General features: G+C 39.3%; 1 protein-coding gene across 9 annotated transcripts in view; it reads right to left on the reverse strand.

Annotated features, from left to right (window-relative positions):
* Pde1c (phosphodiesterase 1C) overlaps positions 1-12,980 on the reverse strand; it is a 551,831-nt gene that overhangs the window by 50,537 nt on the left and 488,314 nt on the right. For 8 of the 9 annotated variants that reach the window (XM_047560734.1, XM_047560737.1, XM_047560742.1 and 5 more), the window contains 2 exons: positions 12,185-12,412; positions 2,427-2,498 (listed from right to left, as the gene is read on the reverse strand). In XM_047560734.1, coding sequence (XP_047416690.1) covers positions 2,427-2,498; positions 12,185-12,412 — 300 coding nt within the window. Of the gene's footprint in view, positions 1-1,484; positions 2,047-2,426; positions 2,499-12,184; positions 12,413-12,980 lie in introns of those variants that run through there. The other variant, XM_047560741.1, reaches the window with a different exon arrangement.

Consider the following 12,980-nt stretch of genomic DNA (forward strand, 5'->3'; position numbering starts at 1 on the left):
TTCTCTCTGAATGTCTACAATGCTACAACCATAAACCATAGTGGGTTAATCACGGTGGGTATGAATTGTACCTGAATACTCCCTCTCAAAAATTATAGAGAGCTAGTCATCAGTGATTTTCAGGGTTGGAATGGGAATAGGGTCTTTGAAAAGTTAAATTAAGTCTACCTGGTCATCAAACATAATAAGAGCCACTTTAGAAAGAAATGTTCAAAATGTTATTTCTATATGGAATTCAAAATCAGTATATCCACTGATCTACAGTTTTTATTTAAAAAAATCTTCTGCAGCAAAGGACTTTAATGACTAAAAAGGAAAAGGGTAGGTAAGAGTCATTCTTTTCCATTTTATGCCACAAAGAATTAGCTTTAGTCCTAGTAAAGGTTTTGGATTAAACCACTGTAAGACACTGAAGCCCAGTGCTCTGGGTCTTGGGTAGGTGCCAAAATAGTGATGGTGACAGATGTCATGTTAGTTCAACAATGATACTATAATACAAAGTTGTTCGTGTCTACGTTTGCATGTAAATGTGCAAGTGTATGGACCACCAGGCCCCTCTTGAGGCAGGTAAAGGGCGGGATTATTGAGGAAAAACAGGGGATGGATGTCGTAGCTTATCTTTTTTTTTTTTTTTTATTTACTACCACTTGTTCACAGTTCCATAAGATCAAGAATCCTGTTCATTAAACAACCAAATTTTACACATATTTATGCAATAGAATATAGAACCTATTTAATCACCTTCCTCCCCCTAAATTTTTTCAGTCTTCTAAATAGTTGGAAATCATTCATTTAAAAGGGAACTAGACAAAATAAAAAGGCTTTACGAAAGTAATACAACTTAACTCACAATGCCCACATGACATTATAGCAGCTATTCATAGTATAATAAAAATTATTGAAGATTCCATATTAAAAATTTGGAACTTGATTTATTCTGGGATTTTGTGCTATAGGAATTCAGATCAGGGAGCAATGGACCAAGTGCTGGATGGGGAAGTTGTCTAGGTGCTGGGTTTTTAACTGACCTTTTCGTTTCTTCCACTGTACATTTTCTGGATTGGGTTGCCCTGACTTGGGTTCACTGACACCTGGCAGAGTCTCTGGTATTTGAACAACCTTTTCCATAAAAGTCTGACTGAGAGATTGCCACTTTGAATTCTACTTTATCTCTGTTTAATTCACTTCTTAATCACAATTATTTGGGGAAGGTATGTTCATTATGGTTTCCACTTGCTTAAGAAAGTTGGTGAAAAATTACAGATGTGAGTTCCCCAGGTATTGTGTGGTAAGAGACGTGGAGTGACTTCTTGGATCTTAAAAGGAAAGGTGTGAACGTGGATTTCATGCGAGCCTGTGTTAAGAACCTGCTTACCTAGCACTTGCTCTTCAAAGGTGTTCTAAGCAAACTATTCACACAATACCTGAGCATCGAGGACAATGTCCCCTGGGAAGTTTCAAAAAGAGTATGGGACTCAACAAAATCCACACCCTGGAAAATTTTATTTTTAGTTAAATATCACATCAATGCATGAAGGGAAGTTTAGGAATGCACTCACATGACAAATGAAACAATGAGGTGTATGGAAAAGGTAAGGATGGGTTTCTCAGCCCGACGGTTCCAAGTTTGGAGGGTGATTTAACTTGAACTTTCGGGTTTTAAAAGAGTAAAATGTTGTTCATAAAAAGGGCAAACAATGTTCATGAAGCACCTCACCATGGTGGTTCACGCTGCATGTTATATTGTCACTGCCTCTAGGACTTCTTACCGGCCAAACTGTGTTCTATACCTATTGATGTTTTTGCAACATGGTGCTAACCCGACTCCTGTTTATTTTTACCAAAAGTAATAATTCACTGAAGGGGAAAAAAATGTGCAACTGAAAACATGGAACATTTCTTATTTATGTTGCACAATTCATATCAAAAAACTCGTAAATACAATAGAAGTATGTCTTATTCCATTGTGTTGCCATCAGCAAGTCCAGAGTCAGCTTTTGATGAAGTTTAGGATTCAAACATGAAGTGGGAAAACTCATCTCATGCCTGCAAGTAAAGAGGCATGTCGGGATGGTGAGAGACTGTCTCCTTTTCAATAATGCACAAGAAGTTGCGTTCAGATTTCAAACCACTCCCTGGAAACTTTTACTTTTAGCTTGATATCATGTCCATGCACAAAGAAATAATTGGGAATGAGTCTATATGACAACAAAAACCAATGAAGTGTTTCAGAGAAGCAGAGGCATAGCAATAATTTGTAAATTATTGAAAATGAGATATTAGCATTATTTAAATGTAGCAGTTATTTTTTTCTAGAATGTAAAACTATATTAACCATCACTATTTCAGTTTCAGGTATGATTCTAACAAGTTCTCAGTAATTGCACATTTTATGGAAAAAAATGTAATAGGAAAGATACTCTTACCATCTGTTTTCTTTGAATCATTTCCAGAGTGATCCTTCTTGTCTGTCTTATTTTTACCATCTTTCAAGTCACCTGAAAGCAATAAGCGCAACAGACAGTATAGGTATACAGCTGAGGAGGAAGTTATGAATATCTTTAAACCTATCATGGTAAAAAAAAATAAAAGGTGCAGCAAAATTTCACAGTCATGAGGGAGTACATGTCTGAGTGTAAATATCTTCCACCACCATGTGTTACATTCTCGTAATTGGATTAGGATAGGAAATTAAGATTGAAAGTTCCTATCGAACAAGGTCATAGTTAAGTCAACCGTGTTTATCCTCCAGGAAAGGTGGTTCAGAGTTATGGTTAGACTGTGGAGTGAGGAAAAGCCTGGGTCAAGAGTAAGTTCTACGTAATAGTTATTGCACATCTCTGTGCTTCAGTTTTCTCATCTACAAAATGGGGACTATAATATGGTGGACTATCTATATTTAAAATAGGTAAGTACTGAATAGGATATCTGGTATGAGCTCAATGACAACTCTTATTATTCTAAGACACAGCTACAAATAGTATTCTAGCTAATGAGCTTGTCAGAGTATATTTATAAGGTAAAAAAAAATACTACCCTTAAACAAATGTAGAATGAACATGTGTCAAAAATACACTTAGGGTTGGGATTGTGGCTCAGTGGTACAGCGCTTGCCTAGCATGTGTGAGGCACTGGGTTCGATTCTCAGCATTGCATGTGAATAAATAACTAAAATAAAGTCCCATCAACAACTAAAAAATTCTTTAAAAATTTAAAAATATACATAAATTCATTTATGAGGGAGACAGTAAAGATGGTTCTAAGAGCATTTAAGGAAATACACATTTTAGAAATATGTTAAAATAAGATTACCAAGAGATAGAAATGTTTATATCCCACAGGGAAATAAAGCTATAGCTTTTGTGGTTATCTTCTCTATCAGTCAAAAATCTCCAAATTAGCATATAGCTCCACAGTTATAAGAGTTAAGTAGTAAATAACAAAATTAGACACAGACATATTCTCCAAGAGCAGGGATCAGCAGATTACAGCCCATGGGTCATCAGGCCCGACACCTGTTAGGGTCAATAAAGTTTTATTGGCAAGCAGTCACACACATCCACTGACATATAGTCCGTGACTGCTTTCATGAGGCAAAAGCTGCAACAACCAAAACTATTATCTATCTGGCCCTTTAAAGAAAGTGTGCTACTCCCTGTTTAGGATAACCTAATGATCCTTGCGCAGGTCTGTTCAATCATACTCCAATGTAACATCAAACGGTCATGAACCACAATAGCTAAACTATGGAACCAACCTAGGTGCGCTTCAACAGATGAATGGATAAAGAAAATGTGGCATATATACATAATGGAATATTATTCAGCCATAAAGAATGAAATATTGGCATTTGCTGACAAATGGATGGAGCTGAAGAATATAATGCTAAGCAAAATAAGCCAATCCTAAAAAACTAAAGGCCAAATATTTTTTCTGATATGTGGATGTGAATTCACAATGGGGGCGGGGTTGGGAAGAATAGAATTACTTTGGATTAGGTACAGGGGAGTGAGGGAGGGGAAGGATATGGGAGTAAGAAGGATAGTAGAATGAATCTGACATTATTACCCTATGTAAACATATGACTACATGACCAGTGTGATTCTATGTCATATACAACTGGAAGAATGAGAAGTTAACTCTGTTTATGTATGATGTGTCAACATGCATTCTACTGTCATGTCTAACTAATTAGAACAACAACAAAAATGTTGTTCAACAAAAAGGTCATGGACACCTTCCCCCAACTTTTTTTTAAAGTTTTGAAATGTTTAATTTTAGTCAGTCTTACTGACAGAAGCTTTCTTTTTAGCCTGCATAATTTTAAGAATATGTTACAACTCAAATGTTGTATACTTATTAAAGCAAAAAGATCCTAATACTAACTGATAGTGTCTAAGTCTCCAAGTCGTGTATGTAAGGAAAGGGATTTATCTTTTTCTTTTAAATTTTGTGCCAAGAAGTGTGCTAAATGCTTTGTATGCGTGATTTCACTTAATTCTTATAGCAACCTCATTTTGAAGGAACTGTTGTAGAAAGTAGATCAACTCATCAAAGAGTCATTCACTAAATGGTCAATTTGCTAAATAACCACCTCACCAAAGGATTGAGGATGTTTTACAAGTTTGAATTTTTCCTTGACATCACTGCAGCCATCTGGCCAAACTGCGGTTGGTCCATCTGCATCTTGTGTGGCCGACTGACCCCCAGCATGTGTTTCAGACACTCCCCCGGCCTCACCTCTGACCCCAACCTTACATCCACATCTCCCTCTGGTGGCAAAACTTCCTTTCAGCTACTGTAGATCTGGTTTAAGCCACTTGTCTGATGGTTTTTTTGAACAAAAGATCAATGGATCTTTCTACAAAGTAATCTCGCTTAAGTCAACTTATAAGGAATTGACCTGAAACTCATTATATATCCTCCTCATTTTATGGCCAAGGAATCTAAGTCACAAATGTCATACCACAGGTCACACAGGTGGGTCTGATGCTAGAGGCCAAGTTTTCAACTATTGAATTTACAGCTTCCCTTCAAAGCTCAAATTTTAGATTTCAGGTTTCCATTTCTAAATGCCTTTGGATCTACAAAGAAATGATTAACTCCCCCAGGTTTTCCTCATTCTTTTTTTTTTTTTTTTGGTACAACCGTTCACTTCTATGGTTGTACACAATGTAGATTCACACCATTCATGTAATCATACATGTACAGAGGGTAATACTGTCTGTTTCACTCTACTATCTGTCTGTCCCCCACCCACTCTCACCCCATTTTCCTCTACACCATCCAAAGTTCCTTCATTCTTCTCTTTTCCCTCACCATCCTGCCTTGTTATATATCATCAGTCATCAGAGAAAACATTTGGCCTTTGGTTTATTGGGATTGGCCTATTTCACTTAGCATGATATTTTCCAATTTCATCCATTTATTTGCAAATGCCATAATTTTATTCTTCTTTATGGATGAGTAATATTCAATTGTGTATATATACTATAGTTTCTTTATCCATTAATCTATTGAAGGGCATCTTGGTTGGTTCCACAATCTAACTATTGTGAATTGAGCTGCTATTAACATTGATGTGGCTGCATTACTGTAGTATGCTGATTTTAAGTCCTTTGGGTATAAACTGAGGAGTGGGATAGCTGAATCAAATGGTGGGTCCATTCCAAGCTTTCTGAGGAATCCCCATACTGCTTTCCAGAGTGGCTGCACCAATTTGCAACTCTACCAGCAATGTATGAGAGTGCCTTTTTCCCCACATCCATGTCAACACTTATTATTGCTTGTGTTCTTGATAATAGCCATTCTAATTGGACTTAGATGAAATCTTAGGGTGGTTTTAAATTGCATTTCTGTAATTACTAGGGATGATGAGCACTTTTTCATATATTTGTTGATCACCTGAATATCTTCTGTGAAGTTTCTGCCCAGTTCCTTAATCCATTTATTGACTGGGTTCTTTGTATTTCATTCTTAATTCTGAAATGGGATGAACTGGCAGGAAGAACTGAGAAGAAGGGATGTTTACCCTGCCCAGGGCCCAAACAGGATAGGTTCAAGTAGAAGACATGATTATCTCCTTCTACCACCACCAGTGGTCCAAAGAGAAGGTCTTCTTTAGAAGTCCCATGAAATAATCCATACAGTGGCCTTTCCCTGTTTCAGGATGTCAGAGATGGACTCAGGGATCTCAAGCCTAAGGTCAAATTAGTTCTCTGCAGAAAAATAACCCTTGTTCCCTAAGTGAGCCTTCGCACTCCAAATGCACCCTATTTCAGGCCTTCCAGCTTGCTCGGAACTGGAGTTCTACCCACAGCTGCAGCATGACCAGGATGTCTTCCCAAAGTCAGCAGAAATGGTCCAATCTGCTGGATGCCAGTCAGCAGCCCATGCAGCCTGTCTACTGGGCCAGAGCCTGGGAGGGGAAGGGAGGAAGTTGCCTTGATGGAGGCTGGAGCTTAAAGGATCCTACAACTGGCAAGAGGAGAACAGAGTTCCAGACCTCTCTAACCAAGATCCTTCAGCCCTCACCTGGAAAATACCTTAGGCAGCCCACAAGGAGGGATGCCTTGGAAAAGACTCATGCTTATTTGATGATGTTCCCTGAACAGAAGCCATTAGGCAATTTCCCATGGGTGGTGCATGGAGTAATGGCTGATGTGAGCTGTTACTCAATAAACAGGGGCAAACAAAAGAGCCTTTATGGGCAGTTATAAATCATTTTAATTAGGCTGCTGTAACAAAGTCCCCAACCACCATTAGCCTTTCTTATTATTGCTCTGAATTGATTTCTTTTCCCACCTCTCATTTCATACTTAATTTTTAAGGGAAATGGGAGGCTAGTGCTTTGGAAAATAAACACAGCTGTGGAATCAAGCCAACCTTGTTGGAGAGCCAAGTTCCTGTGTCTTTCAGGATCTCCACATGCCCGACATCTTCAAAATAAATTCCTGTCCCCTCTGCCCTCTCAGAGTCTTTGTGGAATTTATGACTATTTTTTGTGTCTGGCTTGTTAGTGTTTATTGCTTTCTCTTACTGACTAAGTCAAGGGTTAGAAAACCAGGACCCAGGGGCTAAACCTGGCCCTACTGCCTAGTTTTATATGATCCACAAACTAAGAATGGCTTTTATATTTTTAAAGGGTTGGGGGGAAAGATGGATATTTTGTGATGTGCACATTGGATAGAATTCAAAATTTAATATCCATAAATAAAGTTTTATTGGAATACAGCTTCAATCATTTGCTTAGGTATCATCTTTAATTTCTTTCATGCTAAATGGCAGTGTTAAGTAATTGCAACGAGATTATATGGCCCACAAAGCTGAAAATGTTTACTATCTGTCCTTTGCAGCCAAAAGGTGCCAACCCCTGGAATAGATAGATTATGAGTTTTGTACGGACAGCAGACAAGTCTCCTATTTCTCCTAATCCCCACTTTCCCTGCCATCACCAAACCATGCCAAAGGGAAGGGTGTGCTGGTTACATAACAGAGAATAGGGACTCACACAAAATTAAGTTTCACCTGGGATCTCTACTTAAAGGTTGCCTGACCTCAGGCAAGCAATTTAACCTCAATTTTTCCATCGGCAAGGTGGGAATAAATATCTTGACAAAGTTGTTAGGATTTTTAAATGTTTTAATCTTAGGGAAAATCTTAAGAACAGCATCTGGCACATTAGGCATTGAATAAATGGTAGGACCATTATGATTACCGTTTTGAGGAAAGGAAAGACATGTTTAGCCCATTCTGTCAAAAGAAATAAGGAGGGAAGAAATGCATCTTGCCTCTTTCACGGCCCCTCCTTTGGAGAGGCCATTTATCTAGGAGGAGGAGCCAAGCTTGTAAAGCTCCACTGGGCCACTCATTTCCCATCTGTGTGTTTTCCACAAGATACCTGCATTTTCTGTCCCTGCTGGGGTGAGTGGAAGAGCCCCGCCTATGCCTGGTTCTTCCAGAATGTGGTTGCAAAGCTCAGCTCAGGTCAGATGCAGGAAGAAGCCCAAGCGCTCAGCAGAACAAGTCCATGTTCCCAGGCCAGCTCCAGTTGCCGTGGAACTGATACCTTCATCATCGGTTTTCTAATTTTCCTGTTTCTCAGTTGGTTCAAATCTCAGGAGGGAAAGAGAGGGATGTTTGTGTTGCTCTCTAAAACTTCAACAGGGGCACCGTAAATTCTTCTTAAATTAACATTTTTTTTTTCTGGATGATGATGCATTTGAATACAAAGCAAATTAAAATGTCTCCAGAACCAGGCTGCTGGGGACTGGAGTAGCTAGAGCAATGGCCTTCCCTGTCACTTAAGAGTGGTCATGAAGGTTAACTAAGGAAACTAATGCAAAGTTCTTGGAGTGTGTTATGAGCTATTTTCATCATTATATGTATTAAAATACTGTTTTATGATTATACATGGTATATGTTACTATTTTTAAAAGTTGGAAAATGCCATGTTAATTGCTTTGCACCTATTTCTCATTTCCCCAGGTCCTTTAGCATAATAGTTATAGCTAGAGGAAATCACCTGGCCCTGCAAGGCAGGTGAGAAAATAAATATGTAAAGAGCATATGGATGGAGTTGGAGAATATCATGATAAGTGAAGTAAGCCAATCCTAAAAAACCAAAGGCCAAATGTTTTCTCTGATATGTGGCTGCTGATTCACAATGGGTGGGGGCAGGAGAAGAATGGAGGCACTTTAGATTGGGCAGAGGGGAGTGAGAGGAGGAGAGGGGGTACAGGGTTGGGAAACATGGTGGAATGAGACGGACATCATTACCCTATGTACATGTGTGCTTGCAGGAATGGTGTGACTCTGCATGGTGTACAACCAGAGAAAGGAAAAGTTGTGCTCCATTTGTGTACAATGAGTCAAAATGCATTCTGCTGTCATGTAGAACTAGTTAGAACAAATTTAAAAAACAGCATCCGGCATTAGTCAATAAATGCTCTTTGTTGTTATTTTCCTTGTAGTTTTTGCTACATGATTATTATTGAAGGTTTACAAGAGGCCTGTGCTGTGAACAGGTATTACGCACATTTAACAGAGACAATGAAAGATTAACTAGATGAACTTAAAAGATGGGAAGAAAATGAAGGAAAGGAAAACAACAAAATAGAGTCAAGTTTTGCTAGGGTGTAAAGGAACTCTGAGTATTCTAAGCATAGACCTTGAAGGAATAGTGAGAGATAAGGCTCTAAAGGCCAGGACACATCCCCTAAAAATGGATTTTTAAAGGGTTGGAGGAAAAGATGGATATTTTGTGATATGCACATTGGATAGAATTCAAATTTTAATATCCATAAAGTTTTATTGGAATACAGCTTCAATCATTTGCTTAGGTATCATCTCTAGTTTCTTTCATGCTAAATGGCAGTGTTAAGTAATTGCAACGAGACCATATGGCCCACAAAGCTGAAAATGTTTACTATCTGTCCTTTGCAGCCAAAAGGTGCCAACCCCTGGAATAGATAGATTATGAGTTTTGTATGAGTTTGTATTTCAGAAAAGATAATTCTAATAGCTGTGTGGAAAATAAGAAGAGGGGAAAAATCTATGGCAATGGTCTATGGCAGAACTAATGACTCTTTTTTTAATACATAGAGTTTTTTAGTTGTAGAGGGACATAATACCTTTATTTTATTTATTTATTTTCATGTGGTGCTGAGGATCAAACCCACTGCCTCACATGTGCTAGGCAAGTGCTCTACCACTGAGTCACAACCCCAGCCCCAGAACTAATGATTCTTAGTAACAGAAAGAGAGTCAAGATATTTTGGAGGGAGACTCAGTATTTAAAAACTGAATTTTGTGCTGAAATGACAGATCTGGTTGACTAAGCAGTAACAGAAACTCCAACCAATTTGAGGATTACAGAGGTGTACAGAGATGGGGAGATGTGGGTACCAGTTATATCCTTGATGACTATGGAGGCCTGCAAGATGTATAAATGGATTTTTCTAGCAGGAAGGATTTCAAAGATTGTAAGGTAGCTTTAGTGACACAGAATTAGCAGTCATCTATACTAGATATGTTGATTAAAGTCATTGGAATTGCAATCACCTAGGGAGAGAAAACGGATGGAGAAATGGTGACAAAAAAATATGGGGAAGGGCAAAGAAATATGAATAAAGTGGAACTAAAGGAAACCAAAGGGAAGTTTCAGCAAGATAAATCGAAAGAGACCCAGAAGAATGAAGAGTCAGTCACACAAGAGAACATTTTCAAAACAGGGAGTCTAGTAATACTCTAATTCCTAATTGGCAAAGCTGATACAACTCGCTGTCTATGCACTACACTAAATACCTTAATTATTTGCAATAAAAATTTCCATTAAGTGGTGGTTTGTGGGGGCAGAGGTAGCTGAGGAGAGGATGAAATTTCAATCACAAGTCCCTTTACAATAGTTCAAGGTCAGGGTCCAAAATTTCAATCACAAGTCAAGGTCAGGGTCCAAAAGACGTCTTCTGTGTACACTAAGCAATGATCCAACAAGACTGTGGGTGTGAGGGGAGGAGTAAAGGTCAGGGAGGATAAGAGTGTGGATTCTGGATTAGGGAAGAGCTGGCCTCATCCATTCATTCATTCACCAAATATCAAGAGGGCACCTACTATGTACCAAGCACTGTTCTAGAATCTATAGAATGCAGCAATGAAGAAAAAGGCTCTGATCTCATGACCTCATATGTTTGTTGGGTGTTGGGGACAAATAACAGACAAGTAAAGGAATCAAAATATGATGTCAAGAACTGACTGAGTGGCTTGGGAGGCTGAGGCAGGAGGATCATGAGTTCAAAGCCAGCCTCAGCAATGGCGAGATGCTAAGTAACTCAGTGAGACCCTATCTTGAAATAAAATACAAAACAAAGCTGGGGATGTGGCTCAGTGGCTGAGTGCCCCTGGGTTCAATCCCCAGTACCAAAAAAAAAAAAAAGGTTAAATAACCTGGCCAAGTCCACCAAGAGGAGGCCAAGACTTAATTGAATCTGGGTCTGTTTGACGACAAAGCTGTCTGGCTACTCAGGTACAGTCTGGCACTTGCAAGCTGCAGACTCTGAATTTTCTGCCCTTCCCAAATCAAGGGCACCTCTCTGTTTGGAAACCTCTGAGCTAGGGCCCCATCTCCTCTTGAAGCCTTCTCTCCTCTTCACTGTATCTCACAACCTGCTGTCTCAACAAAGCTAAAGTCTCTCTCTTTGCAGGTGGTTTTGGAGCCTTTTATCTGCCACACCATGCCTGATATTTTTCTATATTTCACTGGAATTATTTTTGAGGATGTCTATATTCTCTCTGTCATCATAGGTTTCCCAAGGCTTCTTCATTCTAAATCCCCAATGCCTACCATAGCACTTGACACATAATTGACACATAGTTGTTAATCAATATTTGTTGTATCAAATATAAGACATCATCAACTAGATGCACATTATGGTGGTCAGCTTGTCCCTGGCCTGGAACATTTTTCTTCCTGATTTCTGTTGTTTATTTATTTTTTTTATATTTGTTCTTATTAGTTATCCATGACAGCAGAATGTATTTTGACATGTTATACATATATAGAGTACAACTTCCCATTCTTCTGGTTGTACATGATGTAGAATTACATTGGTTGTGTATCCATATAAGCACATAGGAAAGTAATAGCCTGGAACATTTTTAATTTTGAAACTGAAAGTCTTGCATTCCAGGAAATTCTCAGTTCCAGGCAAACTAAAATGGTTGGTGACCCTGATGCGTTTACTTATGGACACAAAGATATATAGACCCGTGTGTGAACTATACATACAGCAAGAGGCCTCAGGCACACCTGCAGCCTGGCCCTCTTGGGGCTGGTACATTTGAGAAGTTGACTTTTCATCCATCCAACTGGCAGTGAGCTCTCAGGACTGTGCTGGTGTTGTTAATAGTAATTTTTACCTGGTGGGCAGGTGGGCACTGGCTGGAGTCTCCAGGGCAGTTGGGAGGGCCAGAGAGGTATAAATCTTCCCAGAGAGAAAGGCCCAGGGGAGCTGATTCCGGTGGGATCCTGCTGACATCCCCAGCCCGGTGATGCGGGATCAGCAGGAGCGGATGGTCAGGGGAGCCCAGTCCTGGGAGCTGCTGACCGGGGGAAGCTGCTGGCCAACTTCCATTCATCACATCAAGAACACCCATGAGAGCCACTCTCCAGAGCACTCCTACTCACCATTCTGCTGCTTTTCTCCCGACTTCTCGGCTTTGGGATTCTTCCCGCGAGGGTTGTCACTTTTGTTGGTGCGAGTTCCATTGACTTGATTCTTCGTGTCTCCAGATGTCTTTTTCTCGGCCTTGCTGGACGTATCTTCTTCCGCCTGCCTTTTGGCTTCCATTTCCTTTTGCTTCTCCTCTGCAGCCAGGCGAGCCTTTTCCTCGGCTTCCTTCTTGGCCTTCTCCTCTGCATCCACAGCAAGTTAGGAAAAGCGAAGAAAAGGGGAAAAGAAGTCACACCTTTAGGAGAATTGCTACTTTCGGGAACAACAGAGACAATGAATCCCCATTGGGAATTAATATGCTGAAATAATCTAAGGTGTTTACTGAGCGTGTTGAGTGTACTTCTAGTTCATTCAAGTCATATTGGCATGTGTATTTAGGAAGCCAATAGAACAGGTTCATGGTCACGTCATTTCTGAAAATAGAGGAGAGGGCTGAGAGAAAATAATAAGGATGGCAATGATTAATGAACCAGCATTCTACTGGACATTATTATTATTAATAACATTTACTGAGGGTGTTCTTTATGCTGGGTATTATGCAAAATGCTTTTCAGGGATTCTTTTCATTCTTTTTTATTTGATTGCTATCTGACAACCTGAGTGTATTCTTTTTTTTTTCTTTTTTTCTTTTTTTTTGATTCATTGTACACAAGTGGGGTACAACTTTTCATTCTCTGGTTTTACACAAAGTAGAGTCACACCATTTGGGTAACCATACATGTAAACAGGGTAATGGTATTTGTCTCATTC

This window comes from Sciurus carolinensis, chromosome 8 (genome assembly GCF_902686445.1).
Source record: "Sciurus carolinensis chromosome 8, mSciCar1.2, whole genome shotgun sequence".
In the NCBI taxonomy this organism is placed as follows: domain Eukaryota; kingdom Metazoa; phylum Chordata; class Mammalia; order Rodentia; family Sciuridae; genus Sciurus; species Sciurus carolinensis.